This window comes from Chrysochloris asiatica, unplaced genomic scaffold (assembly GCF_000296735.1).
Source record: "Chrysochloris asiatica unplaced genomic scaffold, ChrAsi1.0 scaffold00367, whole genome shotgun sequence".
NCBI classification, from domain to species: Eukaryota; Metazoa; Chordata; class Mammalia; order Afrosoricida; family Chrysochloridae; genus Chrysochloris; species Chrysochloris asiatica.
In genome coordinates this window covers 1607359-1622762 of record NW_006408885.1, presented here as the reverse complement: position 1 = coordinate 1622762, position 15404 = coordinate 1607359, and the positions used below count along the sequence as shown (strand labels likewise).

Below are 15404 nucleotides of genomic sequence, written 5' to 3'. Positions count from 1 at the left end.
ACAAACCCTTCAGGAAAATCCAGCCTCTTGCACCTGCCATGAGAGAAGCTGCCAAAGGTGGAAGGTCAGTAGGGAGGATGGAGCACCACCAAGTCAGGAGATGCTTTGGGGCCTAGGTGAAGGCAGAAAATAGGACAGTGGGAGGGGTGAAGCAAAGACCTGTCTGGGAGAGTCAGGGAAGGGGGCAGGTTTGGGTCAAGTCTTGGGAAGGTCTAAGGGCAAGCTGGCTGGGTCACTTGGAGATGCCTTTGGGACTCAGGGGGCTCTGCACAATAGTGAGGCTGAAGCCCACTGTAACGTGTGACCCCAGTGTCTCCCCTCCAGCCTAGGAGAAACACACTCGTCAGACCAGCACAGGTGAGGGTGCGGCAGGGTGTGCGGAGGTCCTCTAAGTCACATCAAGCACAAGAGACAGGGCATTCTGGGAGGCTCTGGTCTAAGTGGAGTGGACAGATGGTTAGCTACCCACCCTACATAATGGCACTGTGAAAGGTTGTCCCCGTGACATGCCATATGGTTCACAGAAGAACCTATGGGGCCAAGGGATGGACACAGCAAAGTCCCTTACCCTACCTCCCATCTCTCAGTCTTGTCTCCTCCATCTGGAATGCTCTCCTCTGTCTGACTGGGCTACTCTCTCCCTTGCCAGGATACTCCTAACCAGGAATCCTGGGCCATCCACTGTGTACCCCACCTCAATCATGGGACCTATTTATGTCCTCAATTTGTCAGTGACCCTGACCAAGTCAGGCTAAGCTCTCCAGGGGCTCCCTTTTCTTACCTCAGCTATGTGTGACCTTATGGGTGTGTCTGACGAGTCCCTACCTAAGAACTCTCATTGTGTAAAAGTGTGATGTCAGGGATGGAGGGTTGATTCAGTAAAGAATGGCAGGGGAGCTGACCTCTGAGCCTCCCCGCCTCCTCTTACCTTGTGGGCGGCGCTGACGCAGCGCTGGTAGGCTCTGACCAGGTCTGAGCACAGGAGCACCTCCTGCAGGTTCTTCTGGTAGCATCTGAGGATCTGGGTCTGCAGGCCTGAGCACACAGGCTCTGCCTTCCGGGGCCTATGGAAAGACAGGAGTGAGAGGCTTTGGATGAGGTCTAGTGCCAGGTGGTCACTGCTGTGGGCTGTGCACAGGGCCACTCACAGCCACTACAAGCCTCTCTCCAGCCCAAATTTGGGTGAGAAAGGCACAGCAGAAAGAGATAACCCTCACATGATGTGCTAGGTGTGGTAACCTCCAGTGTCCATTTAGTCCTGAAAGTGGAGGGGAGTGGGGTAAGAGAGAATGGAAGGGCCAGGAGAGGGGAAGGAAGGGAGAGGAATGGAAGAGAGGTGAGAGGAGGTGAGAAGAGGGGAGAGGCGGGGAAGGGCAAGGAGGAGGAGATGCTGGAACAGACAAGGAACAGTAATTATTTTAAGATCTCTTCCAGCAAACAAAATTCATCTGTTAAAAACATTAAGTAATGGAATACTAAATGGTTTAGGAAGTAAGATACCTAGCATTTACTGCTCTCACGTATAAGTCTGGAGGTGCCAGTGTGGTTATGCCTGATCACTGATGGCCTCCAGGGCCCTGCCTCCTGCTGTCTTTTTTCTAGAGCATCTGCATCTTGGTTTCTCATCCTCTGGCCTATTGGCTTATGTTTGTTGTCACTTCAAACACACCTTCACTCTGCAGAGCACAAGGCTGCATGAAGGAGCATGCCTCTGTACTGTCACATCTTGGCAAGCAGGAACATACTTCTTGAAAACCTCATTCTCAGAAAGGTTGTCTATTTTCCATTGGCCAGAATTTGGTCATCTGTTCACCTGTCCATCACTCACAGGAGAGTAAAAAAGACCATGTTGGGCTGAGACCACCAAGATCCATGCCGCAGGACGTGGTGTTTTATCCAGTAAAGAAGTAGGAGGCATGCGTGCATGTGTGTGTGTGTGTGTGTGTGTGCGTGTGTGGATGCTATGACCCTTGCGAGAGTGAAGCACCCAGGGTAGCTACATCATGACAAGGGATTCCACTAGACCCCCGAGGATGCTGACTTATATGTCCTTTTTCAAGATCAAAATTTTGATTGGAAGTCTCAGAGGAATTTCTTGAGGAAGAAACATTAGGGGCATTTTCTTAGCATTAACCTCTTGGAGAATGTCATTTTCTTGTCTTTGGATGTAAAACAAATATTTGCTCCTTATATGCAACTTTGTCCTCTCAAGGCTTATATCTGGTATTACAGAAAGTCATTGGAGGCAAGAGGGGAATAGATTGGGGTGGCGTGATACACCCATTTTTACCCTATATACTTGTAGAATGTCTAGAGTTTCAAAGTGGTTCACACGGATACATCTAATTGTGGGTCTTTTAAAATGGATTTTCCTTGGAGGACAGCACTGCGTCTCAGGCAAGTTCTCTTCATTACCCGTCTTACTGCTTCTGCTCCAACTACTCAGACCTTTTTCTTCTGGAACACTTTTAAGTCATATATTGGATCTTTGCTTTCTGACTCTACCCAATGTTCTTTCCTCTTTGTTTTAGTCTCTGGTTCCCCATCCTGGGCTGGCTGGCCACGATCTCCTGCCACATTTCTCACTTGACTCTGGTAGGGCTGGGCCTGCAGCTTGGCTTCTGCAATGTTCATCCCCCACAGTCCTAGTCTGGGCCCCTGTAGCTCCATCACCTCCACTGCTGGCCTTTCACAGCAACCTCTTCCCATCTATTCTTCCTTACACCATGTTGCCCCACTAGAATGCACGCTTTTCCATGGCAGAAATTCAACTGCACTCTTTTTTTTTTTTTTTTAAACTGACTTCAAACAGTTATTCCCCTTGCCCTCATGTGACCATCTCCATGACAGCTGGGTTATGGCTGTGTGCCAGGGGCTAGTAGGCATTCAGCAAATACTTATTGTTGGAATGAATGACTCAGGGGTAATCCAGGTTTCAGTAAAGGTAGAGTTCTTCTTGAGAGGTCACTGTGTGGGACTCACTGATTTATGTAGGAAAGAGGAATTCCAGAGTAAGATCAGTCGAATCCCAGAGACATGGGTTTGAGTTCCTAACAAGAGTGTCATCTTGGAGCAAGATAAGTGATTTCTTTGAGCATCACTTTCTTTGGACATACAAAAGAGATGGGCACTTAGGAAGGTAAATTAAAAAGCAATGCTAAATATCAAAACAACAATGGGATATTATCTCACCACAATATTAATATCAAAGTTTAAAAAACTAACAGAAAACAACAAACATTGGCAAGGGTGTGTTACAGACTAGCATCCTCAGACTCTGCTAGTGGGACTGTAAATGGTGTAACCATTGTGGAAAATGGTATGGTTCTTACTCAAAGAGTTGGAAATAGAAATACCATACGACTCAGCAATCCCTCTACTTGGTATATAGCCTAGAGAAATAAGAGCCGTGACAAGAATTAATACAAGCACACCCATGTTCACTGCAGCATTATTCACAATAGCTGAAAGATGGAAACAGCCTAAATGTCCAACAATGGAAGAATGGTTAGGCCAAATTTGGTGCAAACACCATGGAGGGCTAGATAACATTTAAAAATAATGATGAATGTATGAAAAAGCTCATAATATGGAAGAATATGGAGGACATGTATGCTAAATAAAATTACTCAATCACAAAAGGAGAAATATGGGACAGCTATTATGAAAAGTCAAGAAAAAGATTCTCACATAAAATGACACATTCTTTGAAGGTCACTAGGGGTGGGAGGGGAAAGGAGAACAAATCACTAACTAGAGGGGAGACAGATATTAACTTGTGTAAAGGGGAAGGCAATGTATGTAAGGAAGAGGTCAGCAAAAAATGATCAGGACAAAGGAAGAGTATATAAGAGTTAAAGGCACTCCAGAAGAGTTCTGGGATGACATCAAGAACATCATACATGAAGAAAGCAGAGAAAAAGAGGTACACCACCAGCGAGATGGATTGGCAAAGTGGCAGCATCAGTGGGCTCAAGTGTGGCAACAATCGTGAGGTTGGCCCAGGACCGGGCAGTGTTTCGTTTTGTTGTACATAGGGTCGCCAAGAGTCAGTACTCACTCGATGGCCCCTAACAACAACAACATGATTAAGACAAGTATGTTACTGAGAGAACTTGTCTGCAGCCATCCACTGATTGCAGAGTCATTTACACAGGTTTTATTTGGGATAAATCCATTCATGTTTGAACTGAAACCCTAGTCATAATACTTGATTATTTACCCTCAGATCATGTTTGAAAAAGAGTTAAAGGCACTAGAGGTAAATACCACAAATACTCCTATACACAATCATGCAATAATAGTAACAATACTAGTCTATGAGTAGAAACGAAGATCGACATGTAAACTGAGCAAGAAGGAGAATAAAACTAGACCCACAAATATATAGAGATTTGACAGGACTGCTTCTACATATGTGTTTACATATACAGCAAATATATTAAAGGATATGTTGTTAAGTGCCATCGAGTGCCATTGAGTCAGTTCCAAATCACAGCAATCCTGTATAAGGTTTCCAAGGAGTAGCTGGTAGGTTTGAACTGCCGACCCTGAGGTTAGCAGCCTGATTCGTAACCACTATGCTACCAGAGCTCCTTCTTAGCCATAACCAAATATCTTGAGGGAATGAATTGGGTGTAGGGTCTCAGAACCATAGTCGCAGAGGGCATCAAGGTAAATTAGCACAACATAGTCTACACAGAAGAGAAATATTCTACAGCCTACTTTGGTGAGCAGTAACTGGAGTCCTAAAAGCTACTTAGGCACAACTCCTGGTCTCTTCTCATGTAGAGCAAAGAAGAGTGAAGAAAAACAAAGCTGTATGGAAACAATTTGTCTAAAGGATTTATTAGTGGACAACACGAATCTCAGCCTCCATGACCATGAGACCAGAAGAATTACATGTGCCCAACTACCACCACCAACTGCTCTGAAAGGGATCACATTAGAAGGTCTAAGATAGAGTTGGAGAAAATGCGGGGGAAACTCAAAATCATTTAAAAAAAAGATTACTGGCCTGAGAGAGACTAATGGAATCCTTGAGAATTTACCTCCATGGCTTAATTTTCAGCAGAACACCAGGTCTATTATATAAACAAAACCACTAGGGAAGTACAATCATCTTAGAATAACCCATCAGTCCAGATACAAAGGGCAGCATTTGCTCAAGGGCAAAAGTTCAGAAAGCAGGAATGGTTAGGGAAGAAAAAGAACTAGAAAGAGAAAATGCAGGGAGGAAGTGGAATAAATGATGTTACATTGTGGGGATTGCAATCAATGATAAATGTAACAGAATGTATATTAATTGTTGAATGGCAAATTATTTGGCTCTGTAAATCTTTACCCAATTCACAATAAAAGTTGAAAAAAAACAATGTCTTGCTACAAAATTAAAGAAATGTTTTTATTAAACAAAAATAGTAAAATGTGACATTATTGTGTCTTGACATATCCTCCATCTAGGTCTATACATTTTTTTTTAAACTTTATTATGAATTGAACGAAGGTTTACAGAACATATCATCCATTTTACATTCAACAAGACGTACATGTCATTTCACTGCAACGACAGCAATCGCCTCATGTAACATTACTTATCACACTTCCTCCCGGTAACTTTTTCCATTCCTCCTTTTCCAACCCTTTGGAATTTTGTCCTTAGGTAAATGCTGTCCTCTTGATTTCAAATAGTTGACCATTCTATGGTGTGCATGTCGCTGTCCCCACTATATCCTTATCTACTGCTTGGATGAAAATTGAGCCATGAGGATGAGTTCAAGGGTCAGAATGGCCAAGGATGGCCAAGGGTCAGAATTTTGGGGTTCCAGTAGTCTTCTATCTGACCAGTAAGCCTGGTGTTTTTTATGATTTTGAGTTTTGTTCCACATTTTCTCGCACTCTATTCAGTATCCTATAATGTGATCCCTTTCAGAGGTTGTGGTAGATGGGCACCATCTAGTTCTACTGGTCTTGGGATAATCCATTAATCTATTGGACTAATTGTTTTCAAGCGCCTTTAACTTGCATCACTGTTTTTTCCTCCACACCAAAGTAAGATGCAGAACACTGTCTTTATGGGATACACCAATTAATCATGGTGTCCCCTGAGGCTAAGGCTCTGAGTCCCCAGACTCAGGACCTCAATGCTTTAAGATGTTTGATAATATCTCAGAAGTTTTCATCATTTTACCCCGTGTGCTCCACAAATTTAGAGGTATGTTTGCAGCAAAGGTAAATACCCATGTACAAATGTCCTCTGTCAAAATCTTACAGATTTGTGGGTATACTCCCACTCTGCCTCCCATACCTGTTTAGCCTGTGTATCTGTCCATGTTCCTACAAGGAGCACACTATTGCTCTAGGGTTGTGTATGTAACACTATTTACCTCCATCTCCTCTATTAACTCCCTATGACTTCATCAATCTTCTGCAAACCTTCCTCTTATTGTATATTGCCTTCATCATCACCCAAGTTAACATGTGTCTACCCTCTAAGTAGTGAATGACTCTCCCTAACCTTCCACTCCTGATGACCATCAAAGAATATTTCTTTTAGTATGAAAATGTTTTCTGGACTTTTTACAATAGTGACCTCTTAAAATATTTGTGATAATCAATTTCACTCAGTATAATGTCCTCCAGGCTCATTCAGGTTATACGGTGCTTCCCAAATTCATCTTTATTCTTCATTGTTGTATAATATTCCATTGTTTGTATGTACCAAAGTTTGTTTTCCCATTTCCCATTGATGGGCATTTAGGCTGTCTCTATTTTTTTTCTATTGCGAATATTGTGGTGATGAACATGAGTATGCATATATCTGTTTGTGTCATGGTTCTTAATTTTCCAGGGTCTATACCAAGTAGAGGGTTCCTGGGTCACATGGTATTTCTATTTCCAATATTTTGTGGAAGTGCCATAGCATTTTCCACAGTGGATATACCATTTTACAGTCCCAGCAGCAACATAGGAGGGTCCCAGTCTCTACACACCCTTGCCAGCATTTGCAGTTTTCTGTTTTTTGAACTTATTAAAATGCTGGGGTGAGATGATATCTCATTCTGATTTGTATCTCTCTAATTGAGCCCTGGTGTGGTGTGTGGGTTAATGTGTTTGATTGAAAAGTCGATGAACCACAAGGTCAGTGTTCAAGCTTACCAGCTGTTCCTGTGAAGCCCTATACTGGGTCGTTATAGGTCAGAACCGACTTGACGGCACTTAACAACAACAACAAATGGCTAATGATCCTAAGCATTTCTTCATATTTGTTGGCCACCTGAATGTCTTCTTTGGCGAATGTCTGGTCATGTCCTCTGCTCATGCTTAAATTGGATTGTCTTTTTTCTTGTTGAGATGTTGAAGTTTTCTACAAATTTTAGAGATTAGTTCCTTTTCTGATATGTCATTGCCAATTTTTTTCCCAGTTTGTGTCTTTTCTTTTTACACTTTAGGTGAAATCTTTTAATGTGCCTAAGTGTCTAATTTTTTGCAGTCCTAGTGTGGTGCTATAGGATAAACAGTGGATCACAGAGTCGGTTTGAATTGCCGTTCCTGAGGAACCCTATACAGGGTTGCTATGAGTCAGACCCAACTCGGTGGCACTCAGCAACAAGTCATCTACTTTGCCTTCTCATTGTGCATTTTCAACTATGCTTGACAGTGTACATATGCCATGTAGCAGAGCCGGCAGTTCAAACCCACCAGCATCTCCTTGGAAACCAATACAGGCTCGTCATGAGTTGGAACCAACTTGATGGCACTTAACAACAACAACAACAATAATCAGAGTCCCTAAATTTGCCCCTATTTTTTCATTGGTGATGTTTATAGTTCTAGGTTTTACATTTAGGGCTTTAATCCATCTTGAGTTCATTTTTGTATATGGTGTGAGATATGAGTTTTATTTCATTCTTCTGCAAATGTATATCCAGCTTTGCCATAACCATTTGCTAAAGAGAATATCTCTGCCCCATTTAATGTGTTTTAGTCCTTTGTAACTATCAAATGATTGTAGGTGGATGGATTTACTTCTGGATTTAATTCTGTTTCACTGATCTATGTAGCTTCCATTGTACTAGTACTAGGATGTTTTGACTACTAGGATGTTTTGTATAGTAGGTTTTGAGATAGGGAAGTGAGAAGCCTTTTATTTTGTAGTTCTTCTTTAATAATGCTTTATTTAGCTGGGGCCTTTTTCCTTTCCATATACTGTAAGTGAATAGTTTTTCCATCTCTTTAAAGAATGATGTTGGAATCTGTATTGGGATTGCATTATATCTATAGATTTCTTTGGGTATTATTGAACTTTTCACAATGTTAAGTCTTCCTATCCATGAGCATGATATACTCTTCCATTTATGTACATTCCTTTTGGTTTCTTATAGTAATGTTTTGTAATTTTTTTTTTACATATAGGTCTTTTGTTTCTCTGCTTAGATTTCTTCCTAAGTATTTCGTCTTTTGGACAGCTATTATAAATGGTAATGTATGCCTAACTTTCTTTTTAGAATCAGACTGATTTTTATACGTTGATCTTGTACTTTGCTGAATCTTACAATAAAAGTTCCGATAATTTTTACACTGAGTCTTTGAGATTCTCTATGTATAGGATCATTTAATCTGAAAATAGACTTTTACTTCTTTTCCAACTTGGATGTTTTTAATTTCCATCTTTTGCCTACTAGTTCTGGCTAAAACTTCCAGCATAATATTGAATAGGAGTGGAGAGAAAGGGCATATTTGCCTGGCTTCCATTTGCAAGGGAAATGCTTTCCATTTCTCTCCATTGAAAGTAACTTCAGTTGTTTGTTTTGTGTATATGCCCTTAATTATGCTGAGAAATGTCCCTTCTAGTCCTATTTTGCTTTGTGTTTTTATCAGGAACAGGTGTTGGAGTTTGTTTTATATTTTGTAGGTCTTTCTAGATGGGAGTTTTTTGATGGGAGTTTTTTTAAATGACCTGGTCAATGACTTATTTTGTTACAGGTCTGTTCAAGTTTTCAACTTGTTTAGGTAGACAGTGTGTTTCTAGATAGAAATCTGTCAATTTCTTCCAGCTTTAAAAAAAAAAAATTGTTGGAGTACATTTCTTCATAGTATTCTGGTATTATCTATTTGATTTCTATCAGTTCCGTTGTGATGTCATCCACTTAGTTTCTTATATGTGTTATTTTCATTTTCTCTTTCTTTTGCTTTGTTAGATTTGCCAGTAGTTTGTTGATTTTATTGATCTTTTCAAAGAACCAGCTTCTTGTCTTGTTGATTCTACTGTTTTTTTCTGTTTCTGTTTAACTGATTTCTGCTCTTTATTATCTCTTTTCTTCTGGTGGCTGTAGGTGTACTTTGCTGCTCTCTTTCTAACTGTTGGAGATGTTGGGTTACAGTGTTGATTTTGGTTCTCTTCTTTTTGGTTTTGTATATATGTCTGTGTTTCTATAAATTGCCACTGAAACACTGCTTTTTCTATATCTCAAAGGTTTTGGTAAGTTGTATTTTTCCTTCTTATTTGATTCAAGGACTGATTTTATTTCATTTAAAAATTTCTTGTATTACCCAGTAATTTTAAAGTAAAGTGTTATTCAATTTCCATGTATTTGAGTTTTTTCCTAGATCATTTTTTTTCTAACTTTTTATTGTGAACTGAGTGAAGGTTAACAGAAAGAACATCAGCTTCACTTTCAACCAATCATACGTTTTGTTTCATCTCAATGGTTACATTCCCCTCCCTGTAACAACAGTTATCCAGCTTCCTCCCCATGGCTTCCAGTTTACATCTTATTTTTCACAGAGCAACAAAGCAAAAGCATCTGATGTACATATATAAAACAAAAAATATATATTCATTTAAATGTCCAAAGGGCACATTATACAAGCTAACCTCCTGCCTGCAAGCACACAGCCTTTCTCAGTCCATGGACCTAGGGCCCATAGTTGCTCTATCTCTCAATGCCATTGCCTCTTCCAGTGTTTCTGCCATAGCCACTCCCCTAGGTAGGATCTTATGCTCCACTCATGCTTTTCCTTCTTAATAGTCCTGGTATCCTCTGTTCCTGAAATGAAAGATGAACTCCTCTTCCTTTTCGTTACACATCTTCTACAATTATAGTTGTGACAATTGCAATTAATCCTGATAACAATTACTCACAATTGAATCATAAAATCCTATCAGCATCATCATCCACCCCCTTTCACCAGATCCATCTGGAAAAGAGGAAAACTATTCAGTAGGGATTCTACCTTACTCCCCTCATTCTGAAACTAAGCACACTCATGAAAACTTGTAAGCCAGCCACTTCATGCCTTTATAGCCCTCCATTTTTGATAGTCCATATCTAAATTGCCTGTCCTTAGTAACCCAGTGCACTGAGGAAATAAGATTGATCCTTGATATGATGAAGTCTTCCATTTTGGTTGGAATTTTGAGCAACTCCATCCATAAGCAAAGGTCCAGCTCATCAAATTGTTGATGAAAAAGCAATTTATACTGGTTCACAGCATCAGGCATCTTTATCTTCATCTGGTAGAATTCTGGTCTGCTAGCTGTCCAAGCTAGGTCAAATGGGTACTAGCTGCAAGTTTGGGAGTTCATGCATGCATCCCTGCACTTCAGACCAGCTGACTGCTTCACTCTCAGCTCTAGCCCCAGTGGCTAGGTCAATCTCCATGGCCTTGGGAGTTCACACATCTCCCTAAACTTCAGACCAGCCAGGCCTTCCTCTTCTCTCTCTCATCCTCTTGATTTTATTGTTGATTTCTTATTTTATAACATTGTGCTCAGAGAAGATACCCTGTAGTATTTTTTAATTGAGGCTTATTTCTCTTTGTGAACTGAAGTTGTTTGTTGTCTCCAAGACACTGTGGTGTTTTTGCATTTGTATTTAATTGATGACTGTATGTTGGTGTGGCCTTAGGCACTCCCCACTTGCCAATTGGTGGGTGTGATCAGAGAATGGAAGCATGTACAAAGTTCTCCATTCATGCAGCTCAGTTTAAGATGGGTTTGGTTGGCGCTGGTTGCTGTCATTGATCAGATGGTATTGAAGCTTGTATTTGCTCTTGTCCAGTGTGTGGGGTTATAGAAGGTATGGTTCTGGCTATGCTATATGGGCACAATTACTGTCTCCCGTCAGTGGGGCAAGAAGAAAACACACACACACACACACGAAAAAAAAAAAAAAAAGCAGCAAATGACAAACAAACATCAGCAAAAAAGAAAACACTAACAGAGAATAAAGAAAAAAACAGGTAGCATCAAAGAAAAAGAATATAACAAAAGAAAAAAGGGAAAGGAAAATAAAGCTGTGGAAGAGAAAATTTAAAAAAAGAAAAAGAAAAAACACTAAACAAACCAGGGAGAGGGAAGAAGAGAGAATGATTAGAGAATATTAAAGAAAAATCAAGAGAAAAAAGAAAGGGGAAAGAGAAACAGAAGAAAAAAGGAAAGCAGAGATAGGATTTAAAAAAAAAAAAAAGGCAAAGGAAAGATAAGAAGGAAAAACCAAACAACAACAAAAGGGCAGGGATCATGCCCAGAGAGGAGAAACTCTGGGGGGCTCCTACCAGCCAAGAAGCTCACAAGGTGGGAGGAGATAGGATGAGAAAGTGGTGTTCCTGGCTTTAGATGTTGCTTATAGTCAAGGTGCCCAATGTGGAAGTAATTCGTACAGTCTCCAGTGGTGGCTGACATCAGGGTCTTTCAGGTCCAGAGAACAGCTAGGATCAGTTTTGCTAGTTTGAAGAGATAGAGTTCACTAGTCTCTAGGTGTTGGGGTGGTGCACCCAGTGCCAAATTCACAATGACTCTGAGCTCTACTGCAGAGCAGGGGCTGTATGGGGTGGATGAAGGTGGGAGCTGGGCACATCTCTGTCTTCTTTTCTCACTATCCCTGTTCAGTTTCTTTTCCTAGTAAGTATTCAATCTACTCTATCTTTTCCTCTGAAGCACTGGACTTCAAGATTGTCATCTGTATGGGTTTCATTTGGTCTCCATATCTTTGTTGTATAGGGTCTGTGTAGCATGTTTGCCTAGTCTGCCATCTTGCTGGAAGTCCTTAGGTCTATACACTTTAAAAAAAAAAATTTTTTTTTTTTAATTGTGAGTTATGTGATAGTTTACATGCGAGAACACCAGCTTTACATTCATCCTATCGTATTGTTTCATTGCAATAATTACAATCCACTCCATGCATCATCAAACAACCAAAGGGTACAGTCTGTAAGCCTGCCCCTCAGCCATCAGCACAGAGCCCCTCTCCTTCCCTGAGCCCAGAGTTCCCAGCCACTCCATCCTTCCATGTCATCATCTCTGCCTCCATCTCTGGCATTGCTGCTTCTCTGGATAGGGTCCCAGGGACCTCTGCTCCTGGACTGCAAAATCAACCACTCCCTTCCTTTTGTTATAAAACATCTACCTTTACATTTCTGATCCTCTGGTCTATATACTTTTTTTTTTTTTTAATGTTTTGTTGTGAATTATGTGATAGTTTACATGGGAGAACATTAGTTTTACACTCATCCTATTGTATATCGTTTCATTGCCATGGTTACAATCCCCTCCATGCATCATCAACCAACCAAAGGGTATACCCTACAAGCCTGCCCCCTGGTTGTCAGCACACAGCCCCTCTCCCTCTCTGGGTCTAAAGTCCCCAGCTGTTCCATTTCTCCACGTCATCATCTCTGCCTCCATCTCTGGTGTCAGTGTTTCTCTGGGTAGGGTCCCTGGTCTATACACTTTTGAAGGTAGTATTTACATCTTTGTAAACCATTCCTGAGGAATTCTGCTCTCTTCAATTTGTTGTCGTTATGTGCCGATGAGTCAGTCCCAACCCATAGTGCCCCTGTATAAGGTTTCCAAGGAACAGTTGGTGTGTTTGAACTGCTGACCTTTGCAGTCCAGTGCATTAACTTACAGCACCACACCAGGACTCCCTCCTCAATTTATACTACAGTCAAAAGGAAAATTTTGGTTCCTTTTAAATGTTAAGTTTTAAGAACAAAAAGATATCTGAAGGGGTAAGGTCAGGGCAGCAAAGTGGATAGGGTAAGGTTTCCCAATGAAATTTCCATAGGACAGGCAGTTGTTGTTGTTAAGTGCCGTCGAGTCGGTTCCGACCCATAGCGACTCTGTACAGGGTTTCCGAGGGTGTAAATCTTTACGGGAGTAGAAAGCTTCATCTTTCTCCTGCGGATCAGCTGGTAGTTTTGAACCGCTGACCTTAAGGTTCGCAGCCCGATTCGTAACCACTACGCTACCAGAGCTCCTTTAAAGAATGAGCAGATGCATTGTTTTGACGGAAGAAAAAAAAATCCTTTGATGCAACTTTCCTGACCTTTTTCTCACCAATGCAGTTTTCAATTTTCTTAAAATTTCTTCTTAATAAGCCCCTTTGAGAAAATCTATCTAAATTATTACCCCTTTGAAATCCCTTTAAAATAGTTACCATAACCTCTCTGCCTTAAATAAAACTGGCCCAGCAGATCCCCGCTCAGAAGTCACTGTTTTGATCAGAAGTTTTTTGAAGATGCCTTAGCAAAACAAAGACAAGTGTGTTACTGAGAGAATTTCTCTGCAGTCATTCACTGGTCACATGTACTTGTCGGTACGTGCCTTTGAGTCAGTTATGACTCACAGTGGCCCTGCATAGGATTTCCAGTGAGTAGCTGGTGAGTCTGAACTGCCAACTTTGTGGTTGACAGTCCAGTGCTTACCTTACAGTGCCACACAAGGAATGATCGCATAGACATGCTTAAACACTTTTTTTTTTTTTTTTGGAATAAAACTGTGCATGTATGAGCAGGAACCCTAGTAACAACACTTTTGACTTCTTGTTGTTGTTAAGTGTCATTTCCGACTCCTAGCAACCCAGCATAGGGTTTCCGAGGAGCTTTGCAATGGTGCTTGAGAACTTGCTTCTTTCCCATGGCCAAATGGGGCTTGGTCCCCTTATCACTAGCTTCTTACTCTTTATAAGCCCCTGTGTGTTTTGAGGGTAAAACTCACAAAATACTTAGTGGGTTCCAAGTTCAGGAGAAAGTAGAACATGGAGAAATCTATCCCCTCCACACCAATGTCACCCTTGGGACCAGAAAAGAGCTCTCTCCTTTGGGATTGATTAGAAACAATATGCGGAGACAAGCAAATGTCAACTGGAAGAAATCTTATCCACTTTGCCTACCAAAAGGCTCTGAATGGGCAAAGACAAGGAGTTCACACTCTTAAAGGTGCATTCTATCCAAACATAGCTGCTCCCAGCCCAGTCCACTGGCATCCTGTTTTACAATTCATCCAAACAAGCCCTTTTTAGAAACAACCTCGTGAACAGTTGCTCTTCAAATGCAAAATAAACGTATCCATAGCATTCTCTGAACTTTGCAAGACTGAAGTAAATCCAGTACTCCTATCTGGGGTTACTACCAGAGACAAGCATGCCCTCTATGGGTTAAAAATCTAGTGTGGCTTTCTCATCTGTCAGGGCTTGTCTACAATACTAAGAAAGTCATTTCATTCAGTGGCCCTCCTTATCCTCTCCTGTGTAATGGGGATGGTAACACCACCTACGGAAGTTTGTGGGACACTGTGGGAACCAAGAGAAGGGGGATCTGATGAGATAAGGTATGGTTGCTGAAAGCTGAAGTTGCCAGCTGCCATCCATCACTGTGGTGCTAATAGTGCTCAGTGCCTGCAGTATGGCTGCTATTGCATCTGAACACAGGGCGCACGCCCTGCCTTTCCCCAGAAACTCTGAGAGAGGTGGGTGTAGCCTTTATAGATAGGGTCATACAATTAGCACGTGGTAGAGATGCATCTGACTCCAGACTCTGCTCCTTCCACTGAAACAATAAGCATCTCTCACACACAGGCTTCTTCAGTATATCCAGATGCCAGAAAACATTGACAGAAAGCATCCGGGAAGAAAGACCTTGGAAAATGTAATAGCTTTGAGACTCAACATTTTCAGCGTTGTGATATTCTCTGGGCAATTCATTATCACTCTCCCCTCCTCCAGATGCTCCCCCTACACCAGATTCTGGGTGGTGCAAGTGGTTTGTACTACTCAGCTACTGACTGAAAGATTGGCAGTTCCAATCTACCCAGCGACTCTATGGAAGAAAGGCTAGAAGGAACACAAGTCAACTCTGAAACACTTGGGGTCACCACAAGTTGGAACTGGATCGGTAGCAATGTATTTTTAAAAATAAAAATATCATTGTTCTTATGATAAGAGAAATGGTAAAGAATATTTAGAAAAATGGAAAACATTAACCAGGAACCAAAATCCAGACTCCTCTTAATAGTACCCATGTACTATTAGGCAGAATAGGTGTGCAAAGAACTGGGTTCAATTCAATCTGCTGCCTCTCCACTCCCATCTGTGAGACAAGGGGACAGTGTGTGGGGTATC

The 15404-nt window shown here is 41.3% G+C and overlaps 1 protein-coding gene across 1 annotated transcript in view; it reads right to left on the bottom strand.

The window, feature by feature from the left end:
• Positions 1 to 232: 232 nt before the first annotated feature.
• CHCHD6 (coiled-coil-helix-coiled-coil-helix domain containing 6) overlaps positions 233 to 15404 on the bottom strand; it is a 517542-nt gene continuing 502370 nt past the window's right edge. Inside the window, exons 7-8 of the mRNA XM_006876231.1 lie at positions 929 to 1064; positions 233 to 325 (exon numbers count right to left, since the gene is read on the bottom strand). Coding sequence (XP_006876293.1) covers positions 233 to 325; positions 929 to 1064 — 229 coding nt within the window. The remainder of the gene's footprint in view (positions 326 to 928; positions 1065 to 15404) is intronic.